General features: G+C 61.5%; 2 protein-coding genes across 2 annotated transcripts; both read left to right on the forward strand.

The window, feature by feature from the left end:
- Positions 1-2,779: 2,779 nt before the first annotated feature.
- RHOBADRAFT_47784 (uncharacterized protein) lies at positions 2,780-3,702 on the forward strand (the record flags this gene model as incomplete). The annotated part of the gene is made up of 6 exons (XM_018415048.1): positions 2,780-2,806; positions 2,994-3,056; positions 3,139-3,198; positions 3,274-3,314; positions 3,412-3,438; positions 3,537-3,702. 6 exons carry the CDS (start codon positions 2,780-2,782, stop codon positions 3,700-3,702), a joined length of 384 nt encoding a protein of 127 aa, XP_018267488.1.
- A 415-nt stretch (positions 3,703-4,117) lies between these two features.
- RHOBADRAFT_56631 (uncharacterized protein) lies at positions 4,118-5,905 on the forward strand (the record flags this gene model as incomplete). Its single annotated transcript, XM_018418441.1, has 8 exons — positions 4,118-4,136; positions 4,206-4,294; positions 4,823-4,840; positions 4,959-5,010; positions 5,094-5,108; positions 5,184-5,270; positions 5,372-5,397; positions 5,798-5,905. 8 exons carry the CDS (start codon positions 4,118-4,120, stop codon positions 5,903-5,905), a joined length of 414 nt encoding a protein of 137 aa, XP_018267489.1.
- Positions 5,906-13,628: the final 7,723 nt, after the last annotated feature.

Below are 13,628 nucleotides of genomic sequence, written 5' to 3' on the forward strand. Positions count from 1 at the left end.
AGTGCGGGTGAGAGAGAGTGAGAGAAAGAGAGGGAGAGAGAGAGAGAGGGAGAGAGGAGAGAGCAAATCGTGACGAGGGCGAGAGAGAGGGGGAGAGAGAAAGAAAGTGTGAGAGGGCGAGAGAGAGGGAGGCAGGGTGAGGGAGAGTGACTCGTGGCGAGAGCTGGTCGGTTGCGAGAAGGACCGTCAGGCAAAGCCGCCCGGCTCGCCGCCGCACTTGACGCGCTCCACTCGTCATGCGCACCTCGCTCGCGAACGCGCCTGGACCCGCCCATCTTCCCCTCGCTCGACCTCGAGCGGAACGGCCACACGTCGGCGCAGGGATGGCGAGAGCGAGCGACCTCTGCTCGGCGGACGATACGAGGGCGGAACGACGCATGCTCGACGATGGACGAGCAGACGAGGCACGAGGGTCAAACGAGGGTGGAAGGTCGAGCTGTGCGGCGGAACGAGAATCGTCAGTCTCTCGCTCTTTGGCGCCCCTCGCCGACTCGGCGCCTCGCGATCGCTCTTGCCAAACGGCAACGTCGAGCGCGCACGCCGCGATGTCCCGACGACGAGGAGCCCGCACGGCCGGGAGTGCTCGGAAGGGGAGGGGAGGAAAGAGGGAGAGGACGCACACTCGCTCGTTGCCGGACCTCGCCTGTCTCGAGGTCACTCGCCCGTCGGCGAGCGCTCCCGCAATCGGCTGGACGACATGGTGTAGGACGAGGCGCTCGAGGCAAGCGAGGTGCTGCAGCTGGCGATGAGGTACGAGAGCTGTTGCGGCTCGAGGACGGGTCAGGACACGTTCAGGTGACGAGAGGATGCGGGCAGAGAGCCCGAGGGCGTGCGCAATGGAAGCGACGAGAGTGAGGCGACTCACGAAGGAGGAAGTGTGGCTGTGCGCAGACTCGAGGAGGCTCGCCGCGAGAACTGCTCGAGGCCTTGAGCTCGCCTCAAGGCTCGGACCGCGGTACCGGTCCTCGACTCGCCTCTCACTCGAGGTCCCTCCAGCGCTAAACCGACCCAACCTCGTTGCGCGTCCCGTCGCTTGACGAGTCGCGAGAGGGAGCGACACACGCACGGGCGAGCGGGCGAGGGCGTCACGGCGCATGCTCGCCGCTGAAAGGGAAGGGAAGGTGAGGCGCCAAATCGATCGAGGAGGGAAGGCGAGCTGTACGGCAGGAGCAAGGTCGTCAGTGAGTGGCTCGAAAGCGCGCCTCGGCGAGCTCGAAGGCGGGGACACGTGGCTGTCCGAGCGAGCCCGGGCCGGCGGTCGAGAGGGCGCCCTCGGCCGCCCGCCATGGCTCGACGACGAGGTTGGTACACGAGCGAGAATGCTCAGGGAGGGGGAAGGAGGGGAGGGAGAGCGCGAGGACGCACACTGGTTCGTTCTCCATCTTATCGCGGTCGAGGCCGATGCGCCCGCCATCGAGGGCTCCGAGGCGGTCCAGACGAGACGAGGCCGCACGAGGCGCTACGACGGGCGCAGCCTTGTCGCGGCAGAAGACGATGCAGGACGGGCTGTTGCGGCTCGAGCGGTAGTCAGCTTGCGTTTCGCGCGGCAGGGGGGACGTGCAGAGGTATCGCAGGCGCGCAGGATGGACGAGGAGAGGGCTGACAGACTCGCAGGAGGAATGCAAGACGCGAGGCTGCTACACCTGCGAGGGCGCGCGCGCGAGCCTGTCGACGCGAGAGAGCGTGCGAGAACGTGAGCGACCAGACCCGACGAGCCTGACGGGCACGACAGGCTCGATAGGAGAGGAGACGCACCGGTAGATCAGGGTGGGCCATGCTCTCGAACGAACGGAAGAACCTGCAGATTGAGGGCGAGAAGAGGTCGCAAGGGTGCGGGAGGGGAGGAGGTGGGGCGAGCAAGGTCAGCTCGCGGATTCTGCGACCCTTACGACGCCGAGCTTGTGCTCCCGGGTCACGGAGAACCTGTCGCACACCCGCCACCGACCGAGCCGACGCGCACGAGCGTTGACGCCAGACCAACCCGACAAGGGACGAGGGAGGGGAGCGAGATGGGGACACACTATCGCTCGATACGGGATCTGGCGCGCTCGCCAGCAGCCGCACGACGCTCTCTCGCTCAAACGTACGGGCCGATAGAAGGTACAGGCCGAGGTCATTGCAGAGGAGAGCTGTGTCGGGCGAGGAGCGATCAGCTTGTGGGTCGAGGACAGAGAAGATTCGGGGAATCCGAGGCTCGCGCGGTCGAGGAGAGGGAGAGAGGAGAGAAGCACACGCACAGGTAGACGATCAAAGTACACGCGGTGACACGGTCCTGCGAGCGACGAGCACGAGTGAGCCAAACAGAGGCCGCCGAGGTGACCCGAGTCGCGCGTGGCCCTTTGGTGCTGAGGGAGCTGCCTGTCACAGTACCTACGGCTGGTAGGACTTCTCCGCTCGAGGCAGCTCCTCACGGCAGGGCGACGCGCGACTGGACGGGGGAAGGGGAGGAGAGGGAGGGGGACGCACAGGGAGTGAGGGACGCGAGGGCGGGCCGGTGGGGCGGGCAGTTGGCGTGTGGATAGTGAAGCAGTCACGGAGAGGGCACTGTCGCAGCAGGGCGAGCAGGCGAGAGCGAGGTGGAGCAAGAGAGGGACGAGGCCAAACACGCGACGAGCTGCTCTTGTGCCTCACCCACCAGGCCATGCTCAGCCGTACTACGCTGCGCCGTGCTCACACGTACCACTTGCACCCAGCCACGCCGCTCCTGTCCTCTCCTGGTCCCTCGCCGCCGACCTCGCCTCCTCCTCTCGATCAACACCCGCGACCACAACAGCTCGCCATGGGCATCTGCCACGCGCACGCCTGCGTGCCATACTTTGCTCGCCTCTTCGCGCCTCGGCCTCGCACAAGTCCGCCATCCTCTGGCCCTGCACGTCGCCGCACCCCGAGTCGTTCTCGTCCTCGAGCACGATCAGGCCGCCCGCTCGACCAGGCCTCCTTGATCCCGAGCCGGCGGTCGAGACGGCATGACGAGCTCACCTTCTTCTTCACAGGCGGGCGATGCCCTCACGTGTGCTCCTCTCGTCTCGAGCACTCTCTCCGCCTCGCGTTCGAATGTGCGTCCCCTCTTCCTCTCTGTGGCCGTGTGCCGCACTCGAGCCGCACCCGAGCTGACCCTGCCCCTCCTACAGAGCTTAGTCACGGCGCGACGAGAACGCCAATCGGCTCGACCGCATCGGCTTGCAGCTGTTTACCGAGGTGCGCCCCTCCTCTCCCTCTCCTCGTCGAGACGAGCAGACTTACTTACATGCTCGACGCCCTCGACGCCTGCAGGTCGACCGCCGACTACTGCTGCACTGTCAGTATCTCTATCAGTACGTCCCTGTCTTTCTCTCTCTCGTCCTCGAGCCGCCGACCATGGCTCGTGCTCGGCCTCGTCGACGCGCACTGACCCTCTTGCTCGCTCGGCAGCTCCTCCTTCCTGTCGACATACTGCGTGTGCGTCCTCCTTCTCTCTTTCATCCGGCCCCCGAACAGAGAAGAGACGAGCGCTGACTCGCCTCGACCGTCGTCGATGTGCGCTCGCGTGCCTGCAGGTCACTCTGCGCCATCTCGACCTCGACTCGCACGCCTGACGCCGCCAGGCGTCGAATCTTCTTCATCTCGGACCCGCGCTACGTCGACGAGCAGCAGCTGGTCCTGAGCAGCCTCGCACCACCGCCTCCTTCGCTCGGACGCCGACCGCCACTTTCTCCCTCTTAATCCATCCCGCTGTGGAACATCTGCGTTGTCATCTTCATCTTTTACTCTCGCATTAGGCGGTCGAGTGCGCCGCCTAAGACTCGCACGTACAGCTGCGGCCCTGACTCGTTCCCGCTCGACGCCAAGTGCCAGTGCCAGCAGGGCGGTGTCGAGGGTCCAGTCGGCGCGTCAGGGCAGCTCATGAGCACCTTCGTCGTCTTCCTTGTCGAGGTGCGCCCGCCTCTCACTGCCTCGGGCTCGAAGAGGAGCCCTGGAGCGGTCAAGCTGACCTCGTCTTCCCTCCGTCCTCCCCTCCTCCTGTCGCCGACTTTCCCGCACGCACAGCGCCACTCAGTCTTGCCGATAGCAGTCGAAAACGTCCCGGTACGGTCGAACAAGCCGATTGGCGAGGTCCTCGGCGCCCTTGCCCTCGCGCATGAAGCGCTTCTCGTTCGGTTCGTGCAGTGCGCCCTCGTCCGCTCCCTCTCTCTACGGACCCGAGCTCATGTCGCACCTTTGCGCAGCCTCACGACGGTGGTACTCGTCGGCAAGTAAGGAGCACATCAAGCGGTTCGTGCACGACCAGCCTCGAGACGAGCTTTCGGTGGACAAGGTGCGCTCGAGCGTTCCTCTTCCTCCTTCCCGTCGCTCGTTCCCTAGTCAGTCAACTGACCCGGTTGTCAAGATCGCGCTCGCACAGGTCGACAAACATGGTCATCAACATTCCTCGTCGACATCCTGCTGGAGGAGGGGCGAGGTAGTACCGGCGTCGCGCGCTCTCGAGGTGCGCTCCCCTCTCTCCCTCCCACACTCGTTGTTGTCGCCGGAGTGTCGACCTGACGCTCTCTCCCTTTGCTCGCACCTAGGCGTCGACTAGGTCCCTCGCCGTTCGAGCCTGATCTTCAGCAGTCCGGCCGGCCAAGGCGGCGCTCTTTCTTCTTCTCCTTGATCATGTACGTCCCTTCCATCCGTGCTTCGGAGATGTGCAAGCGTCGGGTCCTGACCCTGTCGTACGGCCCAGGTCCTGCCGATCACGGCGCCGAGCCGCTCAGCTTCTTCGCTTCTCGGCGCCTCTAAAGGTCCGCTCGGCGGTCGCAAGCTTCGCCCGTCACCGTCATTTCGACTCTCTCTCGACCAGCAGCCGGCCAAGGCGTCGCAGGTGCGTCCTCTCTCACCCGTCGGCGGCCTGCAATGCGAGCTAGCCTCTCGCCTCGTCAGCCCGAACGAGAATCCTCGAATCAGATCCAGCTCTGACTCGGCTCCTGATGGTCACACAGGTCGTCAACTCGGGCTTCTCTTCCGACGCCGAGACCGTCGTCGCTATCAGCTGTACCGCTCGGCGCAGCTCAACCCGACTCGGTCCTCGTTCATCCGCTCGACGGCCGATCCTCGACTTTCTCGCCAACGCTCAGGGCTTCCCACCTCAGGTGCGTCGCCGCCGTCCTCTCTTGGTCGACGGACTGCTCGAGATCCGGTCACTGACCCTCTCCCGTCCTGTGCAGCCGCACCTCTTCCTTATTTGCCGCCGCACGCCGCACGACCGTGGCCGCGCAAGGACATCTTTCTCGGCCTCATCTGCGCGATGTTCTGTGCATCAGTGCGTCGCCTCTCTCGGAGCCGGGCCTCTTCTCCTCCAGGGACCCTGACCTAGTCCTCGCCACCTGACCCACTCGGTTCTCTCGCTCGACAGGTTCTTCATCGGCCGCCGTACAGCTTGTGCGTCTCCTCTTTCTCTCTGTATCACCGTCGGCGGTGCCTGGGCGAGGTCGAGGAGTGCCGGCTCGCTCAGGTCGTCGACGAGCAGTCCGTCGTGCGCACCCGCACGTCGCTCTTAGCCGATTTTCGAGGCGAAGCCTGACCTCTTCTCCCGCCGCGCAGCTCGCCTTCCACTCTCCTTCGACTTTTGCGCCGCATCTGCTCGGCCGTCGCCAAGCAGAGGCGAGCTCAAGGGCTCAAGCAGGCTAGGCGGCGAGCCTCCTCGAGTCTGCGCACAGCCCTACTTCTCCTTCGTCAGTCACCCCATCCTCATCCCTTCCATTGTGCACGCCCTCGGGCTCTCTGCGCGCATCCCCTCGTCACCGTGGACCCATCCTGACCCACCCTCGAGCCGCAACAGCCCTCGTACCTCGTCGCCATCGGCAGCACGTCTTCGTTCGCCTCGAGCGCCTCGTCCTACCTCACGTCGTCCAGCCGATTGCGGGAGCGCTCGCCGACGGGCGAATGACCTCGAGACCGGCGAGGTCCGCCAACGAGCTAGTGTGCGTCCTCTCCCTCTTTCTCCCCCTCCCATCCCCGAGCACTCGCGCCCCGAGTACTCGCGTCCATGCGGGCTCCTCGTCGTCGAGACATCGCGGCCCACGCGCGTGTCGCTCGGCGGTGCGAGTCGGCGAGAGCGATTGCGAGGCGCCGAGCTGGCAAGGGCCGCCAAAGAGCGAGAGACTGACGATTCTCTTTCCGCGCACAGCTCGCCCTTCCACCCTCGTTTGGCCCTCGTGCCTCGTCTGCTCGCTCATAGTCGGTCATGCGTCGTGCCGCCCTCGTCTAGTCGGCCGAGCAGCGGTCACTCACGCCATTCTTGCGGCGACTCGGGGCCGTTCCGCTCGAGGTCGAGCAAGGATTAGATGGGCTGTTCGGTAGCGAGGTGCGCACGGCGAGTGGAGCGCGTCAAGCCTGGCGGCGAGCCTGACGGTCCTTCTCGCAACCGACCGGCTCTCGTCTCGAGTCGCTCCATCTCTTTCTCTCCCTCCCTCTCTCCCGCCCTCTCTCCCTCCCTCTCTCCCTGCCTCCCTCCCTTTCTCTATTCTTTCCTCCCTGCCTCCCTCCCTTCCTCTCTTCTTCCCTCTCTCTCTCTCTCTCACACTCCCTCTCTCCCTCTCTCGCCCTCCCCTCTCAGACCGAGCGTCGTCCACTGCAATGTCACTCGCTGCACCGTCTCGAACTCTCGAGAGCAGCGCCTCTTCCAGCTGATGGTGAGCGGCTCTCGAGAGAAGTCTTCTCGCGCCCGCGCCTCGCCAGACGCGTTCCCTCGCGAGCCGTACCGACGCTCCTTCATGACAATGAGAGTCTGCTTGGACGGCTGCAGGCCCACTGAGGGCCAGGCTGCCGCGGACGAGCTCGCGCCGACCCTTCTCGAGCCGCATGGACCGCTCGACTGCGGTTGACCAAGGCCGAGTCGCCTCGCCGTTGCTGCGCCATCGAGTTGCTCCTGCTCGATGACGCTCCTGCGACGTACTCGTGAGCACCGTCGAGCGGAAAGAGAACGCTTGGCTTGAGCAGAACCGCCAGCAAGGGAGCGCGTGGCTGGCCAAATCGCCCGCCTGGCGCTCGAGCCGGCCGCGACAGCGAGCAAGGCAGGCCGCAGAGCAGATCGAGCGCGTATGGCCGAGAGCGAGAGCAGACAGGCCTGCATCGGTGGCAGCTCAAGAGCGAGCCGAGGACCGGTCGAGGAGCGCGCGGCAGGAGCGGTTCCTCGCGGCTCACGCTCGTTGTGGCAGGACGCAGGGACGCGTAGGTGCCGCCGACGATGCTGCTGAACGGAAACAAGGCGCGCCGGCAGCTGCACGAGCTCGAGTCGCGGCGGGACCAAGAATATTGGGAGACTCGGGAGGCGAGCCGAGGCGAGGCGAGGCGCAATGGCGGGGATGTGCGCAAGTCGAGCGAAGCGAGGAAAGCTTGGGTGTCGAGGAAGGCGGATGAGGGGAAAGGGCGAGTTTGAGGAGAGAGGAAGGAGCAAGTCGGCTCGAGAAAGGCGAAGTCGGCCGGGCATGACTCGTGAGGACGGCGGCTTGTGGAAGGTCGAGCGGCGAGATTCGAGGAGGTAGGGCCGGCGGTCGACAGCGGTGTGCCGGCTAGTCGGCCTCTGCAATGGACAGGCGTCGAGACCGGTCGAGGTCTGAATCTGGAATGGCCATGGCCTCGCCCTGCAGCGATGACAGCGGACCGAGTGCGACTCATCGGCTCGAAGCGAGACGACCCTGCAGGACGAGCCGTCGAGGCGAGGTCAGGCAAACTCGCTCGAGCGACGCACGCTGTGAGAGGAAGGGGAAGGGAGGAGTCGGACGTACAGGCTGCGACTGCTCTTGCTCGCCTGAGGGCGTGCGAGGTGCGGGTACCGGGCCCAGTAGTCGATGTGGATGTAGAGTCAGGTGGCGCAGAGGCTAGGAGACACGCGGTGGCGGAAGGTCGGCATGAATCTCGGACGCCACGAGCTTTGAGCTCGAGCTGCGCCAACGAAAGCCAGGTGCACGCCCGAGGCTGGACGTAGGCGACGAACGAATCGTCGTGTACCTGCGCGATGCCGGGACAAAGGCGCGAGGTCAGGTCGGGAGGGAAGGGCGAGGAAAGGGGAGAAGAGGGAGGGCCAGGACGCACGAGGAGCGTCGAGTGGATATACACGCTGCGTCGAGCGATGCAGGGCCGTACAGGTCGGTCCTTGTGCGACAGGTGGGACCGATGCGTCCGACGAGAAAGGCGGAAGGTCGTCGAGAGGCGAGGCGAGGTCGAGGAGGACAAAGTCGAGTCGAGGAAGGGCGAGCCCGACGGGCGCGAACCGAGATTGAGATCGCTCGAGCTGACGCGATGGGTCGACTCGTAGGCGAGCAGTCGAGGCGCAGCGTTGTTCGAGACGCGTCGGCTCGTCGGCAGCAGGATGGGCGAGCCGGCGGGTCGAGGTGCGGATACGAGGAAGCCAAGCTGGCGAACCCGGCGAGCAGCGACAGCAGCGAGGAGGGCGATTGAAGCGCAACGAGCCTGCGGGACGAGCCACAATGAGTCAGGCGAGTTCGCTCGAGGGATGGGGGACGAGGAAGGAGCAGGACGCACGAGACCAGGTCACGCCGGGCCACCGCCGGCGCTCGGCGGCAGCGTGCGAGGAGGAGGACTGAGGCGGGAACGAGCCTGCAGGACGTGCGGCAACGAGTCAGGCGAGCTCGATCGAGGGATGGGAGATGAGGAAGGAGCAGGGACGCACGAGAAGCTGCGCAGTTGCCCAGGCTTTGCCTCGAGCCACAGGGGACCAGGGAGAGCGTCCAGGTCTTGTGCGACGGGTGGCAGACGAGCGAGATGGAGGTGACCGAGGGAGAGTGGGTGATGTGGTGCCAGGTCGAGGCCGACCGACGAGGAGAGGAGAGGAAGGCGAGCTGAGGAAGGAGGCGCCGGCTCGGAAGTGGTGCGTCGAACAGTCGGTACTGGGTGACGAGAGTCGAGGGCGCAGGGCGAGGGCGAGGGAAGAAGAATCGGCTCGTCGAGGCGAGTGACCGAGACCGTGACGGGCACCGTGACCGTGACGGGACGGGTCTGGATAATGATGCTAACGCGAGAGAGCGACATGCCCCGTACACCGATCGAGGCGAAAGCTGTGACACACAGGGAGCAAGGGTCAGCCGAGCTTGTCGAGAGAGTGGGTCGAGAAAGGGGAGAAGGGGTACGAGAGAGCGGCAGGACGTACGACAAGGCCATGCTCGCGCAATTGCTGCTGCCGTCGCTCGAAAGCCGTCGCGATGTCGAGCGGACCGGCCTGTGCATCGAGAAGGAGTTGGCGGAAGAGGGAGAGAGGAAGGTGGACGAGGGTCAGCGGGGCCTCATGTGATGAGGTGCGCGCGAGAAGTGAGAGAAGTAGGACGCACCTCGGTCGTGCTCGCCAGCTCGCACACGCCGTATCCCGCAACCAGTCTTGCTCCCAGCTTGTAGCGAGCGGAGAAGAGACGAGCGCAGGAGGAGCGCAGGAGGGTGGGAGAACGTGTGGCGGCGACGGGTGATGGGCTGTCGTAGGCGTCGCAGTAGGTGTGTGTCGAGCTTGGCGAGCTGCTGCGCGTCGTGCTGGCTGAGCTGGATTGAGGAAGGGAAAGGAGGAAGCCGTTCCTCCGCCGAGGCTCACCCGACGCGATGAGGCGCGTTCCGGCGCGTCCACCGGTGCAGGCTCAGCTGGTCGTCACACGCTGGTTCTTCGACTCCCTTGCTGCGGGACAGCCTACTCGACGCACAGGCACGTCCACCGAATGTCCCGACTTGAGCAGACGCGACAGGCCGCTTCCCTTTCTTCCTCCCGCCTCTCCTCCTCACCTCGCGGTGAGGCGTTCGGTGCCGATTCTCCGTGTCCCTTGTACAAGGAGATATGCGCACGCCGCTCGAGCAGGCAACACCCTTCTCCCAGAAATCACGATGCGCTGCGAGGCGTGTGCAGAGCAAGCTGCGGTTCGCGTGCAGCCAGCCATCCACTCAGCTCGCAGGAGGGAGAGACCAAAGGAGAGCTGAAAGCGAGCGCGAGATGAGCCCGCATCGAGCAGGTTCGAGTCCAGCAGAGAGGGACATATCAGACGCCTATTCGCATTCTCTAGGTTGAGCCTGACCACATTGGCAAGAGGTTGTAGTAACGATAGTGAGGGAGCCTTGACAGCAGAAGACCCAGGTTGAATAGCAAGACAAGGAGCAGAGTCCATATTCGCCTTAACGCGGCCTGATACTGATCTCATTAGTGGCCGTGGGCAGCGCTTTACTTTGCTCTCTCTAATCGGAACGTAAGGCTGTCGGCCGACATTATGAGCAGCCACATTAACCACCGGATTGGCGACATACAAGGATCGAATTCGGTGACGGGCAAGCGATTTGTATTGAGCGTCAGGAAAAGCTTGCGGGCGCGATCAAGCGGCTCACCCTGCTGCAGCGCACAGCAAGATACATCTGCAGAAGACGCCGGATTTTTAGAGAATTTATCTGAGGACATTCGGCTCCCAATGTTCGAGCGACAAAGCTAATCCTGCTATCCTACTTGCCGGGACGGCTTATGGTCGTCGCTCACATGCGGGGAGGCGCTGTTAGAATACGATAGCTTCGTATGCTGATTACAGTCTCAACCTACCTGAGGCTTGTTTTTCCTTGGGTGCAGCGCTGTTCGAGTGCAATAGAATGAAGTGACCCCCTGATGTGTGAGCAGTGAATGTAAGAGAAGGTTAGGGGAAGACACCACCTTCCGGGTCCAAGTCCACCTTCCGGGTTCAAGTCCCTCCCAGTGCAAGGACCCATTCTTTCAGTTCCCAAGTGCCGTATCGGTCAGAATGTGAGCGTGTAGCAACACCCTGAACAAGTTCCAAGCCTGTACCTCAACTTTCCCTCATGTCCAACCCTGCCCTTTCCCCTCCTTTTTCCACTTCCACTTGCTTGTGTAGTTCCCAAATTCCAGTGCAAGTTCAACAGAGGTCTTCCACAGCACTTTCATGACATGTGTGAGCAAGGTAAAGTGCATCAGAAGGGCAAGGTGTTGAACTTGGTACCCTCTTGACTGGAGGTAGCCAGCCAAAAGTCACTTCCACACTCTCTCCAAACTGCTCCCCGTTGGCGCGCCATCGACTCTACAGTGTCACTCGAGTGCGTAGCACGACCGTGAAAGAAGAAAAGAAGCAAGTGTAGCAGCCCTTTGCTCAAGAAGTTAGCCCTAGCCTACTTCCTCTTCCTCCCTTTTTACCCTGCTCTTTCTCCAACCCTCCCTCTTCTCTTCTGTTCTGCTTTGTGCGAGCACTTTCTAGACGCTCTTGTGCACCTTGTACACCCTCTTTGAGTCCCTCAAACTTGGTGCATCCTTCACCTGGTTGGGGTTAGGGTTAGGAAATTGGCTGTCCAGCACCTCTACTTTTCGAAAACCTGCTCTTTCCTGCACTTTCCTCTTGCCCTGGCACCTTGTACAGACCTTCACAAACCTTGGTGGGTAACCCTGAGAGAGTTAGGGCTGAGTCTAGGGTAACTACCCTGGGGGTAGACTGGGTCTGAATACACTTTCTCCTTAGGAATCGCATACAAACGGGCTAAGTGAGCAACAGAGTGCAAGCTTTCTTCCTCCAAACCTCTCTCATGCACAGAGATGATGTTGTAAAAGTGTGTGAGAGGGGTACATCAAGCTGGTACAGACTCTCACCTTCATCTGCGGCCATACCGCCATGAACACACCGCGTCTCGTCCGATCCGCGAAGTTAAGCATGGCAGGGCCAGAGAGTATTGCCGTGGGTGACCAGGCGAGAACACTGTGCTGCCGCAGTTAATTTTTTTGCGAGCTCCGCGCACCAGAGAGTGGCAAAGTCCGATTCCGAGAGGACTCGAAGCCTTTTTGCTCTCTCTCACCTCTCCCTCCCTCTCTCTTGCTCGCAGATCCTCAACCTGTGCCCCCCAGTACCATCCACAGGGTTGGCCAGACCGCCTGTGAGGGCCAGCAAGGCCCTCATGGGCGATTTAGCCAAGTTCACCAGAGAGGAGGAGGGGAGGAGGAGGAATGGGGGGGGAAGGAGGAGGCGGATCTCGCTTGAGAGAGGGAGGGAGAGGTGAGAGAGACTGGTGCGGGTAGGCATCACTCGACAGTGCCAGGGCCTGTGTGAGACGAGAGAAAGCGACGATTTCGAACGAGACCGATGAGGAGAGCCCGAAAACGCCGAAGTCCCCGGGTCTCGATTTGGTCGCTTCGGGCTCTTCCTTCTTGCATGGTGCGTGAAACGGTTCTGCCTACCTCATGAAGGCGAAAGCGAGTGAAGAACGCAGATGAAAAGAGTATGAGAGTGTGTGCTAGCCCGAATGCGATGGCGAATCCACACTTTCTGCACTATGAGTCTACGAGCATTTCTGATCTTGTCATTACTCCTCCATGACTGGCTTGTTATTAATCACCCGGAACTTGTTCTCAGGGTCGATGAACACAGGCCTGGGATAATTGCTGGACGTGAAAAGCGGCGCAAGCTGCGGAGTAACTGAACGCATGTTCCCTGCTCCTAGCCGTTCCTCGGAGCGACGAAGGGTAAAACCGTGTAGATTGCTTGCCGTTGGCGAAACCAATCCTCACAAACCACTCGAAGAGATGCATGAAGCGAGTTGCTGCACTAGTTGCAGCCAAGCGGATTGTAATCTTCAACCTACTTGGTGATCTACTCGACTTATGTGCGGTAGAGAAAGCAAGTAGAGTGAGCAAGGCCGGAATAGTAGATGTGGATGACGCTGCGAGCTAGACAGGTTAACGCCTAGACAGCGAGCGGCATCGTCTATCAACTTCAGTTCGGTTGAACTTACAAATTTGTAACATACTCGGAGTCTACTAGTCAGGGTTCGCCCTGACGAACGACTCTGGGCTGCGCCTCACGGTAAAGCCCCTTCAGAGATAGTTACCTGGTTGATCCTGCCAGTAGTCATATGCTTGTCTCAAGATTAAGCCATGCATGTCTAAGTTTAAGCAATAAACAGTGAAACTGCGAATGGCTCATTAAATCAGTCATAGTTTATTTGATGGTACCTTACTACATGGATAACTGTGGTAATTCTAGAGCTAATACATGCTGAAAAATCCCGACTTCTGGAAGGATGTATTTATTAGATCCAAAACCAATGGCCTTCGGGTCTCCTTGGTGAATCATGATAACTGCTCGAATCGCATGGCCTTGCGCCGGCGATGCTTCATTCAATATCTGCCCTATCACTTTCGATGGTAGGATAGAGGCCTACCATGGTGATGACGGGTAACGGGGAATAAGGGTTCGATTCCGGAGAGAGGGCCTGAGAAACGGCCCTCAGTCTAAGGACACGCAGCAGCGCGCAAATTATCCCCTGGCAACACTTTGCCGAGATAGTGACAATAAATAACAATGCAGGCTCTTACGGGTCTTGCAATTGGAATGAGTACAATTTAAATCCCTTAACGAGGATCAATTGGAGGGCAAGTCTGGTGCCAGCAGCCGCGGTAATTCCAGCTCCATAGCGTATATTAAAGTTGTTGCCGTTAAAAAGCTCGTAGTCGAACTTCGGGTCCTGTCCGCCGGTCCGCCTTCTTGGTGTGTACTTGTTGGATGGGACCTTACCTCCTGGTGAACAGCGATGTCCTTTACTGGGTGTCGTTGCAACCAGGACGTTTACTTTGAAAAAATTAGAGTGTTCAAAGCAGCCTTTGCCCGAATACATTAGCATGGAATAATAGAATAGGA

This window comes from Rhodotorula graminis (assembly GCF_001329695.1).
Source record: "Rhodotorula graminis WP1 unplaced genomic scaffold RHOBAscaffold_22, whole genome shotgun sequence".
NCBI lineage: Eukaryota > Fungi > Basidiomycota > Microbotryomycetes > Sporidiobolales > Sporidiobolaceae > Rhodotorula > Rhodotorula graminis.